The 12,613-nt window shown below is 37.3% G+C and overlaps 1 protein-coding gene across 8 annotated transcripts in view; it reads right to left on the bottom strand.

Annotated features, from left to right (window-relative positions):
- SPAG9 (sperm associated antigen 9) overlaps positions 1-12,613 on the bottom strand; it is a 105,458-nt gene that overhangs the window by 87,796 nt on the left and 5,049 nt on the right. For 7 of the 8 annotated variants that reach the window (XM_050920094.1, XM_050920093.1, XM_050920099.1 and 4 more), the window contains exon 2: positions 7,842-7,962. In XM_050920094.1, coding sequence (XP_050776051.1) covers positions 7,842-7,962 — 121 coding nt within the window. Of the gene's footprint in view, positions 1-7,841; positions 7,963-12,613 lie in introns of those variants that run through there. The other variant, XM_050920103.1, reaches the window with a different exon arrangement.

Here is a 12,613-nt window from a genome sequence, read left to right on the forward strand (position 1 = left end):
CAAGCAAATAACCGTGAAACCCACTGGCAGAAGATATGTCTCAGCCTCCTCTAGTGGCTGGTCTATACAGATAGTGACTGAGGGCTTGTCTACACTACCCACAGGATTGGTGAGCAGCGATCGATCCGGTGGGGGTCCATTTATTGTATCTAGTATAGACGTGATAAATCGACCACTGAGCACTTTCCTGTCGACTCCACTACTACACCAGAAGGAGAAGCCTAAGCGGAGTAGATGGGAGAGTGTCAGCTGTCGACTTACCGTAAGTAGATCTAAGTACGTCGACTTCAGCTATGCTATTCGTGTAGCTGAAGTTGAGTATCTTAGATCGACCATGCGCGGTAGTGTAGACAAGCCCTTAGTATTGCTGCCAGTTTCTCCACTGGATGAAGTTGTAGTCATCTGTGCTGCGGTTCCCTCTTCCAACCCAGGAGGAAGTCAATACGGTTCTGCAAGATTATTATTATGTTATGAGCATTGAGACTGAAAATTCAAGCATTCAGAAGTTATAATGTGCTAAAATTCAGATTCCTTTTGAAACCTTAACAATCCCCCCTAGTGCAGATGCGTTATGATACAGTCTGTACTTAGACGATCACATTTGATTGTCTGCAGGACTCTGCTTCATTTAGCGCACAGGACGGAGGGTGCTCAAGAAAATGAATCAGAGTTGTGGAGTAAATAAAGCAGTTGTCTCTATATCCTCTGCCCTATTTGCAGCAGACAGCGTATAGTAAATAAGGCTGATAACCACAACAATATCCTTTCCCTTCCTGCAGTTAAGGCAATTAAACGAATCCTAGAGAACAGGATTCTATCCCTGCTCTGCCACGGAGTTGCTACGTGATGCTGGGAATATTAAAATCAAATCAAATTACGTTTCTCAATTCTCAGATACACAACTTGAGGGACCCGAGATTTGCAGAAGAGCTGAGGATCACAACGTAGCCCAAGTTGATGGGAGCTGCATCTTGAACACGTGAAGTGCTGACAAAATGCTAAGTAGTCTGAAAAAGCCAAGTTCCAAGTATCTCAAGCTGAGCATTCAAAATTAGTGGTCTCTTATGATACTTTTACCTTGGTTTCTTTGTGTCTCAATTCCTCAGCTGCAGAATGGGAATATCAGCACAGCCACACACCTTGCAGGAGTGTTGTGAAAATAATTTACTTAATATCTGTAAAGCATTCAGATACTATAGTGATGATCTCAGTAGAAAAGCCCATGAGGAACCTAAAAAAACCTGTATTCATTGCAGTATTTGGAGGGTATGTCGTAAATAAAACATGGGGCCTCACACTGTATGATAATTATCACATAATCAACCATTTGAAGTATGAACTGGATGAGGCAGGGATTGTGCGGAAAGCATATTATATGATCATGTAATTAAATACATATACACAAGGGAAGAACCATTTCCTATTTTTTGACTGCTTGACTTTGCAACCTTTGCAATCTTAATGCTTTTAATGTACATTTTTAATATAATTTGATTGTAAAAGTCACAGAAATAAGTACAGAATCCATAATCCCCATTTTATATGGTTACTCTGCACATCTTAATCAAACCTGAAGTACCTTGCCCAAACTATGGAAGGAATTAGCTGCTGGAATAGAAACTAAGGAGTCCATGTTTTCAGACCTGTTCTCAGCCACCATTAAGATTTGCAGCTAAAATTTCAACCCCCATTTGAGCTTTTAAAAATTATTATACCATGCACACAACAGGATACATTCACACATCAAGCTTCCAAAATCTGCCAACACCCACTGATATTAAGGGCCAATAACAGTAATAAAATATTATATCTTCAGTATACTCAGGTCATACAGTGTTGCCACCTTGGGCTCTCTGAAGAACAAGGCAAAGTCAGGTCTCAGTTTCCTTACTCTGTCTCAAATGTTCACTCCATGTCCTTCAGCAATGCTAGCATAACATCCAATAAGTAATTAAGTGTTACCAAATGATGCCACAGGATAAGCCCTTTTAAAAGCCCAAAAAGTTGAGGGAAGCAAGAGGAGAGAGAAAAGGAATGTAAACAAAAAAAATAAGCAGGTAGCAGTATCCAGGGAATTGAAAGGGAACATTATGTCCCATAGTTTGGTACCATAGGACAGACATCTAAATAGGTCTCTCTCAGCTAAAATGGGAAAGATGACACCACCACAGTACAATTAGACTACCTTACAAAATGATGTGTACATCAGCACGATTTTCCCAATGCCAACCTCTCACGTCTTTTTTTTTTTTTTTACCACATAATCCATCTGTAATATGCTATTTGTCAGGCATCAACTGAATTTTTGTCCCATTCCTCTTTTACGCTCACTTGCCATTAATCATCTGTTGAATGTTTGCAATCTTGTTTTCAAATTCTCTATGCCAAGTTGGCCAATGATGTAGCATATGAAAAACTCATTAAAGTTTGATTGGTGCACTATTTAAGTATTCAAAAACCAGTGTTTCTAGCAAGATGTATACTTCCAAAATTTTAGAAAGGTTTGCTAGTCAAGTTTCTAATCCTTGAATTCTATGTTTCTGATGACTCATTCCAAAAGCAAAATGCAATTTTATCCTAAAAACACCACTTACCAGTACTAAATTCCGCTTCTGGAACAAGCCTTTTTCCAAACAATTAACATGAATTAACTTCCAAATATGAACTAGCAAACTATTAACTGTTTTACATAGCAACTATTCTGATCTATCAGAAATGGCACTGAAACAGAATGCCAAAGCTGCACTGCCTCCAATAGCCTTAACGTGCCTACTGCAATAGAGATGCAAAATCCGAACAAACAGCAGAGTCTTCACATTAAAAGGTGGTAAAGTAACCACACATAAACTGATTATAGCAGATACTAAACAGTATAAAAATGTGGCATTCTATAGTGTTATGTACTGTCATCATGTAACAAATCCATTTTGATTTAAAAAGACACTCCATAGTAAATGTAAGCAAGTCCATTTTAAAAAAAAATAATGTTTGAGGGGTTTATAGAAATCCAGGTAACTCAGACTGAAGTTAGATATTGTATTTAATTCTCCAATTTTTCTAGGTTATTTTAAGGTTAAAAATCTTAAACACACATTAAATAGTATTAGTTTGGCAGATCACTTCCAAATGTGTGCTGAATTTCTACCAAACACCTCATATTTCTTGTCTTAAAGGTGAAACATGGAGCACTCAATTTAGACAGCAAAAACTGAATCAGTGCTATAAGAGAAGCAAAAGTAGAACTAAATTTAAACCACCATTCCTGAGTATGCCACAACTACTGCCTAAAGAAGTCCAATATCGTATAAAGTTTAAAAGCAGGCCATTTCACTAAAAGGTGCTGTAGACCTGCAACAACTTTAACAGGAACTGCACTTTTGAAAAAAGTCAGGCTGTAATTTAGCATTAAGAGGCCAGACATGAAGCTAGCTTTTTCCATTAAGGCAACCATTTCCTCATGTAACTGCACAAAAAGGAACACATGGAGTGATCTACCAAACTAAATGCTAGACCACCACAGTTTTTAGGTAGATGGTAACAGGCGAGGAGTTAGAGTCCTGAGGTGAGCCTCTTCAGTAATACGCAGCTTCTGACAGAGGACATCAGAAAAAAATGCTCTGGCAGGCTTATACATACACCCTGTGCTGTTACAATTTCACTGCTTTAATATTCAAGCCAGCTAGATCAAAGCTACCTCGAGTATGCCTACACATGACAGTCATACCTCTGCTTGCAGTGCAGACATACCCAAAAGGAGACCTAATCCCTCCAAGAAACTAGAAAAGGAAGATAGGTTTTGGATGAGCTGAGAGAGGCTGATCAGAATGTGCCAGACATTCAGAGACAGGAGAAGGCTAAAAGCCATGAATGCTTTTTCTCCCAAGTAAGAGATGGAGAATAAGCCAAACTCACTTGAGCTATGGCTAGAAAGGTAAGTTTAAGTAAGGAAATGAGTGTGGGTCTGTATTCTAAATCCACTCCTCTGTTGCAAACCTTTTGGGCAAAAATAAATCATGCTTTGTTTTCAAGAAGCTGTTTGTCTCCCTACAAGCATATGCTGTCACAGGCTCCCAAAAGGAAACCCTTGCAGGGACCAGTCCTCGTTGGATCTGCTGATTTAGTCAAGGTTGTTACTCAAGGGTTGTAATCTAGAGACCCAGATAGAGAGTGGCTGGATTGCAGGATCTTACTGCAGAGAAGTGGAGGCATGGGCGTAGCATTTTAAAGAGACCCACTCAGGGGACTGAAAGAGGGTCTCAATGGGGGCAGCCTATCCAGGCTCCGTGACATTGAGTTTACTTTGTCAATTCCTATAAGAGTCTCTGTTTGAGCATATCATATACAGTATCTGAGGCACGTACTCCTGCACAATACACTCTGCAAAGATCTGCCCATAATATTCCAATCTGCCGAGGAGCAGGGTCTTTGTCTAATCAAACACCATATAACTCTAGTATTCAATTTAAGAAAAAACAGTTAAGATGATCTGTATCACCCTCCTTTTACATACTTCAGAGCACATTACCTAGCTCTTCAATCTCTACCCTTGCCATAGATGCATACATGTCACTAAAAAAAAAAGCACAAGTGTCTCCCTGTTATTTAGGTGAGAGAGGAGGACAAGAGCTACATATTACTCATGAAGAAAAGACAGCTACACATTACTCATTAGTATTACAGAGAAATCATCCACCATGAAAGAAAGAAAGCTGGCTGAGGAGAAGGAACAAAAGGAGACAGGAAGGAGATGGTGCAAAAAGTGTGTTTTGATAAGTAGCATCATGCTTAAAAGGGTGGAAATTGAGAACCAGTGCCAGGTAACAGCATCTGGACTGGCAAGGCTGTGTTGCAGCCCAGCATTAGGAGCTATATATATATCACTACCTTTAATGTAACATTTTTCATCAACAGTTTAAGCAAATTTTAAAGCATTGCACATCTTGATTTTGTTAAGTTACCATTAAAAGAATATTCACATTAATAAATTTGTAGAACATTTCTATACCTATGCTATGAACACCACTAGATTAAAACATAATCTAGGGACATTTAACAGTAGACTAGACAAAACACTAATCAATTAAAAAATCAATCAATCAAGCACCAAATACTGTAGATCCTTCATCTTCAACTTATGATTTGTGGGGAGAGGTTTGTTTTTGTTTTTAAAAACCTTCTACAATTCAGTTAGCTAAAATAAACTAATTTCACTTCAATTTTCATGTAGTCCACAATATCTTTGTGTCAGAAATAATGCAGCAAAAGCATAACCCAAAATATATTTAAATTATTTTTTCTTCAAGTTTTCAAAAAGACACTTCTATTTGCACAAGTTAATTTTGGGGCTAAGTTATCAGAAAGTATCCCTATAAGATGAAAGAGTTCTATTTAAAAACTAGTTTTCTGTAAATAGTTGGTCCCCCACTTAGGACAAAAAAGTATTTGAGCAATTCCTCATTTCTCATAAAACAGGCTAATCAACAGAGGTGAAGTTGCTCTCACTTCTAAAGCCTCAGCTGACATTTCACTTAAAAGTAAACTTATTCTCACATTACTGATTTTAGCACAATAGCTATTTTCCTACTCCAACAATATACCACAACGAAATTACATCAGTGTTTTAAGGTAATTTTACATAGTAGAGTAAATTAGTGTAGAACAAAATATCTCTGCCTCCAGCAGAATTAACTAGACTAAGGAGGAAGCTTCATTAGTGGACCTGTATTGGAAGAATGTATATCTGAAAGTTAGTCAACTGACTAAAAGTTTGCATTCAGTACTTCAGCAACTACTCGCAAACAGCATACAATTTTTTTATCTTCATGCAACTGAAGCATCTTTAAAATAACCCAAAATATTACACTTTAAAAAAAACCAATAGGTTGAAATAGCTGTTTCCTAGAAAGACAATGGTCTCAGCAGCTCCACATGTTTCAGCAGCCCCTTTTTTTAATCAATACTGAATCTTGTAGAAGCCATGGACACACGACATTTACCTGTCTGGATGCTGCAGAAATACAGAACACCCTTCCACAATGCATTACTTTGTCAGGCTGCTAAAATACCAGTATTCCAAGGTTTATAATGGTGGTAATAAAAATATTTTCTGTTCATGCCTGGCCCAGCAAACTGGACAAAAAGATAGATAACATTAGGGCATCCGCACTTATTGCTAACCTACTGAGGACTGTTCTGGTTGATTTCCTAAAGTCTGAAAGGTAGATGGACACATCTAAAATGCCAACAACTTCCAAACAGCTGCCTGTCAAATCCTTACAAGAGATTCCTGCTCAAGCCTGGACAAGAGGAGAAAAGTAAATCAGGGAGGATTAGGAATAGTAATTAGAAATGGAAGTGAGGAACTACAGATGGCCATTTTATGATGAGAGTGAACAGAAAAGCGGTGTTAATAAGAGGTCCAATACATCTCTAGGCAAAATGAAAGTCATCAAGACTGCCACATCAAGAAATAAAATGAGACATTACTCTAGAAAAAATATGGAGTCTCATTCATCTCCTGTTTGTGATTTCAGTGAGTTTCTGACTCTCACATTTCTAGGTTCCCATGATTTGTACTTAAGGTATTTTCTCCTCTAATATAATCATCTTGGGTCCCGTTACCATACATAACCTTTTGCCCTGGGCTCTGAAGGAGGTCTGTCTAGAATTTATTCTAACCTTTCAACAGGCCACAGTCTACGGCCTGAAAGGTCTTTGTAGCTAGAGCCTGGAACAGTGCAAATGATCTCTCAGCAGACAATTGACATTCTCAAACATTGAAGTTGAAGCAGGAGATTCCAATAAAGAGCAAAGATGGGGGTAAATGTTCAGATTAAACTTTTTTTTGCCAAAAATTGAAGATTTAGGTCAACCAATCCAACCAACTGTTTCAGTTCAAACAAGTCAGCATGTTTCACTGATATTTTCTAAACAAAGTGTTATGACCTTTCATTTCAAATCTTACTTCAAGTTTATTAAATTATAAAAAATATAAAATCTGAAAATATTAAAATGTTTCATTTTAGGTCAAATGGAACATTTAATTTAACGAAATGAATGTCTGACTTTTGTCAAAAAATTCTCAAGTATTTCATTTCATATCAAAACAAAAACCTTGATTTTTCAGTTTGGTCAAACGAAGAAAACAATTGGTTATTTACACACACCTCGCACACTAAGAGTCCTCTTAAAAGCAGCAAAGTGGAAGGAGTCAGTAATCAACATCAATGTACAGACTGGATCGCGTAACACTTCTTGCACACTAAGGCATGTCTACACTATCCCTTAGGTCAGTATAGTTTATGTCAGTAGGGATGTGAATAAGCCACCACCAAGCGACATAAGTTATGTCAACCTAAGCGCCGGTGTGGACGGTGTTATGTCAGTGGGAGCACTACTGCCACCGCTCACTGAGGATGGATTAATTAAGTTGATGGGAGAGCTCTCTCCTGTTGGCTTAGGGCTACACTAGAGAGCTTACAGTGGCACAGCTGCACCAATACAGCTACACCACTGTAAGCTCTTTAGTATAGCGATAGCTTAAGACTTATACCCTGACCTAAAAAGAGTTCTGTAAAATGAAGATAGTGTTGTGTCCTAGAGTATAGGATGATAAAGGAATCATCAAAATAAAATGTGTCGGCATCTAAACTTCTATCCTACTCAGAGGTGGAACAACATTAAAGCTAGTTTAAGTGCATGTGTCAAGAGGGGTGGACCAGGCATCAGAAAAAGATCTGTCATGTATCACTATTGTAGGTTAAATCAGAGTGAAATTTAACATCATCCTGAAGTCATAATGTAATCAAAGTGCAGTTACAACATAAGCCATTTCTACTTACTTTGATCAGCATAATTTTTTGCTTTCAGTTCAAGCTGTCGTGTTTGAGATTCTAATGATTCCACCCGGGTCTGTAAGTCCTTTTTTTCTTGTTCTTGAGAATCTTCAAATTCAATGAATTTCTGACAGACGAAAAAAACAAATAAAATATTCACTAGTGTGGTTAGACACCGAGCAGCAAGGTTAGGATTTTTATAAGAAGCCAGAGTTAGTCCCCTAAAACTCAAAAATTCAAAGGAAGTGGGTAGCTAACTCCCTCAGGACCTTTTGAAAATCCTAACTTAAATTTTATTAAGAGGAATATATAGTAGTTTACTTTATTATAAAAGTATTTTATTAGTTAATTATTTTTCCTGAAACACTAAGCTGCAGAACTTCAAACATTTTAGGTACTGAACAGTAGTTCTCACTAGCGTGCCCACTTTTCAAAGTCTTAAAACACTTAAATTAGGGTGACCAAGTCTGCAAGTTTGGTTTCTCCACTTCCTCTTACCTTTTACATGTAACTATGGACATTATTCTTTCTACTCCAACAAAATGGGTTTTTTGCTTTTAAAGATATAAACCCTATTACCTGCCTGCCTCTGAATCTCTTGTCCTGCCCATACACCAGAAGAGGTATGAGGGGCTTCATGTGACTTCTAAGGCAAGGTTTTCCTTCCCAGCTCCTACTGTGGTACAAGCAACAAAGCTCTGACACATGACAGTGCTCCGCCTTCTTTAACTATTAAGCATTCTGTGTTACTCTGAGATCAGTACTGAGTCAATACCCATTCTGGATTTACATGAAGTGTAGAAAATTGATCCTATTCTCTTAAGTAGAATAAATTCTTCATAAGCCAACCTGTTTTACAAAGAGTAAAATATGAAGTATTGGAAACAGTACCTATTTGTTGTACAGGCTACAGAAGAGCTAACATGAAACAAGTTTTGAAGACGTGCTAAAGAAAGGTGAGTAATTCTACTATCAACAGCTTAATCATCAGCCAGACCACTAGTCCTCAAGTTGTAACATCTATTTATGATCCTATAAAGCTACAGTCATGATCCTAGAACGGTTTCATTTCCATAAACTATTTTCAATTAACTGACTTTCACTCCTGAATGTAGAAAGCAGCTCGTGGGAATAAAAAAGTTTGCATTTCACAGGAAAATGTTGTGTAGTCAAGAATTTACAAACTGAAGTGAATCTATGAACCACACTTGAACAACAAGTTTCAGAGTAGCAGCCATGTTAGTCTGTATCAGCAAAAACAATGAGGAGTCAGGCAACTCCCATCTTTTCACGTGGTATAATATACATTCTGCTTACTGTATTTTTCACTCCATGCATCTGATGAAGTGGGCTTTAGCCCACAAAAGCTTATGCCCAAATAAATTTGTTAGTATCTAAGGTGCCACAAGGACTCCTCGTTTTTACTTGAATAACATTTACAATTTACGTTTATAGTCAATACACAGCACACCATTTACCTTATGTAGCATTCCAGTATTCATTTTTGGAGCATTTTGTCCAAATTAACTTCCTTTGATCACTTGGCCAATAAGGTGTAATCATAAAACTTTAAAGCAGTGCCAAGCAGACTAAGATAACTTAGTCCTTGACAACCACTCTGGCCCTTTCTAACCATAGATACTTGCCTTCCAGCACAAAGTATGAACACACACAGCTATTAAGCATCTCAAAATCCTTTGTACACAAGTGGAAGTGGGAAGGAGGGGAAAAACAGGAAGTGTGTGTTAAGGAACAATGCCAGCAGCACTGCTGCCATCCAGTTAAAATTACACCCAGGAATCAATTTTTTAATACTTGCCTCGCCATCTGATAGTTATTACTATTCAGTAGCCTATGAGAAGTTCATGATCTGAGTCCAATTCCTATATGGGCCTTATGCAAAATCAATTTGTACTAGCAGCTGAAATCCCATGCTGTCATACAGGTGTGGTGGCTGGGCCACGTAATCCACTATCTGTGTTGTCTCCCTCATACGATGATTAAAAATGGCAAAGTGTACATATGCCTAATCAACTTACATACAAATCTTATTGATAATACTGCGTGGGGCAGTTTTAACATGCATAGCAAAGCTTTAAATTGGGAGTTAAAGACATGAAAGCTAAAAGTGTTTAATGAGAGTTAAAATTCTAGATCAGTTGTTTCAGGTAACGTTACCCTTCGCTGTTCAAGCAAAAGAGTGCACAAGTAATTTAAGTACAGTTGTACAGTAATGGTATTATATGCAAGCTGTGGGAGCAATGTAATGAACCAAGTTGTAGTAGTTCCAATATCAGTGTCCAACAATCAATGCTTTATTGTAGCTACACTGTACATGACACTTTTAAATTTCTAGCTAACTTGTTTTGATTCTTTCAGGGATGGCTGGAAAGTAATAATAAAATAGTCCAGTTACTAGCTTCACTTCATAGTAACTAATACAATGTATTATCCCATATGCTAGTATTCAGCATATATAATAATGAAGATATCAGACTATAACCTAAGCCAGAAAGCTAAAACACAGTGTTATAGAAAGGGTGCAGCCTTATCTTGTGAAATTGTCCCCGCTCATCCCATGACTGTGATGTGTGGAAGTGATATCAGGAGGAGGAAGTAAACCAGACACAGAAGTATGCACAATAAACTAAATTCAAAACTATGTTGATAGCGAGCACAAGACCTGTAGATCTTTGGCAGTGCATAGGTCTTGTGCTTACCTTCTGCGCAGGGTGAAATTCACTAAGTATATTTTGAAGGTAATGGGGCTTCAAAAGCAGACAACAAAAAAAATGAAAGCAATACATGAAGTTCTGACTGCTCAAAAGTACCTTTCCGGTTCAAATAAATTACACTTGAACTGATCCAACAGCCTAAAAAAGGGTGGACTTTAAAAACCACAGAAGTGATACCATTAGGGAAAGCACACCACTTCAGCAAACAGACCACAAAATAAATAAAAAAGGCCTGAGAGTCATTCCTTTCCCATAGTAGAAAGCTGAGTTCTCTATATTTCTGATCAAATGACAATAGGAAAAAGGAACTATAGGTATGCAGGCTCCTTTCAGTGACAGACTCCTTGACCTCACTGCAAGTTCACTTAAATCAATCGTCATGCTCACACATGGAGCACTGGTGGCCCAGAGAACCCTTTCTTATGGACCTAAGAGCTGGCAGGTCGCATAGCACACCTTGTTGCTAATTGCCAAGAGCGGCCTGTTCTTTACCAATATTACTTGTCCACATAAGCATCTGTGGTAGTTGCAACAGGGATGACATACAATTATGAATAAGATTAATGAGAAGTTGGGAAGATGATCCACATGATGATCTATTTAGATGAGGCTGATCTAAGACTCCTGTGTGAATAGCTTTTCAAAAATGTGTCAAAGCTGAGCATCACTTTTGAGATTATCCCCTATATTGAAATAGCTTGTTCACAATTGTTTACATCTAATTTTTATGCTCCATTAAATTTTAGATCAATAAAGGGAAAGAGAAAATTCATAACACTTTATAAAAGCACTTCATTTCTACTAATGCAGACCAACCAGTGAAAAATTCTGATTAAGCCAAATTATCTAAATGCATGGTTTTCTATTCATACTATAAACTTGAACAAGAGTGCTTTCACATAAGCTGTTACATGGCTATCACAGGACTCAATGGTGTTCATATGACAGTGCTTGGAGCAAAATGCTAAGAAAAGCAAGAAACAGCTGATGCTGAAAGACAGGTAAATGTGTTTTTGTGGTTCTCTGCTTTAATGAAGGGAGTTCATATATAAATGTATTAGTTTATACCAATATTCCTATGAACTGCCGGAAGAGGGAGTGAACAGTTTAACCATTTTCCTTTGTTTTAGGAATATTCACTAGTGAAATATATGGTGTAAAAATACAACAGGAAACTAGAAGCATACAACCTGCACTTTTTTATTCTGACAGACAGAAGGTGTAAAAGGGTTTTTTGTTTAAGTTTTTTGGTCCTTTTTATGAACATTTAAGGCCAGGTCTAGCTTATTCATTCTCGTTAGTCCTGCTTCCCTTTTAAAATGAAGAAGTTAACACAAGCCTTGCACTGAGTAACTGCTTCTACCACACCACATTAAAGTAAGCAGAAGAAAATGTGTCAGAATAGGTTTAAATACAACTGCAACATTGTTAATTTGCTTCTATTTAACACTAGATTTCCAGAAGTCATGTGTGTCACATGAGAGCAAAAGATTAGCAACAATCTTACTTCTGAATCAACAGCTGTTTTTAAATCAATTTTAATGTCATCATCACATATAAAACCAAATATCAAGTTTTTCATTCTTACGCACAACTTCTTCTAGAGCTGTTCAGGACTTAGCTAAAAAACAAACTAGTTTTCAAATTAAGGTTGTTATGGTTTTGTTTGCTTGTTGTTTTTTTTTTTTTTAACTAGTTACATGTAATTCTCTTGGACATTCCAGTGCTGTTTTAAAGATTTGCACTGGGCAATCTAAAGAGATGCTAAAGACCCAAGTTCTATCTAAAACAAAATATTCACCAAATAAAAGAATATTCAAAATAGGTGAAGTTATTCAAAGGGACAGCACCAACTTATTTCTATTTTTGCCCATATTGTTACAAACAACACCTAAGATGAGCGAAATGTCAGGTTTTTTTCCCTATTCTCCCCGTTATGCTCATGTTTACTTTTTGCATTTGACAGCACTATGCAGAGTCAGAGTCGCTACTTCCTTGTGTAGTTAGTTTCCCCTTTTTATGCAGATCTTCTACACAGCAAAA

This window comes from Gopherus flavomarginatus, chromosome 12 (genome assembly GCF_025201925.1).
Source record: "Gopherus flavomarginatus isolate rGopFla2 chromosome 12, rGopFla2.mat.asm, whole genome shotgun sequence".
Classification (NCBI taxonomy): Eukaryota; Metazoa; Chordata; order Testudines; family Testudinidae; genus Gopherus; species Gopherus flavomarginatus.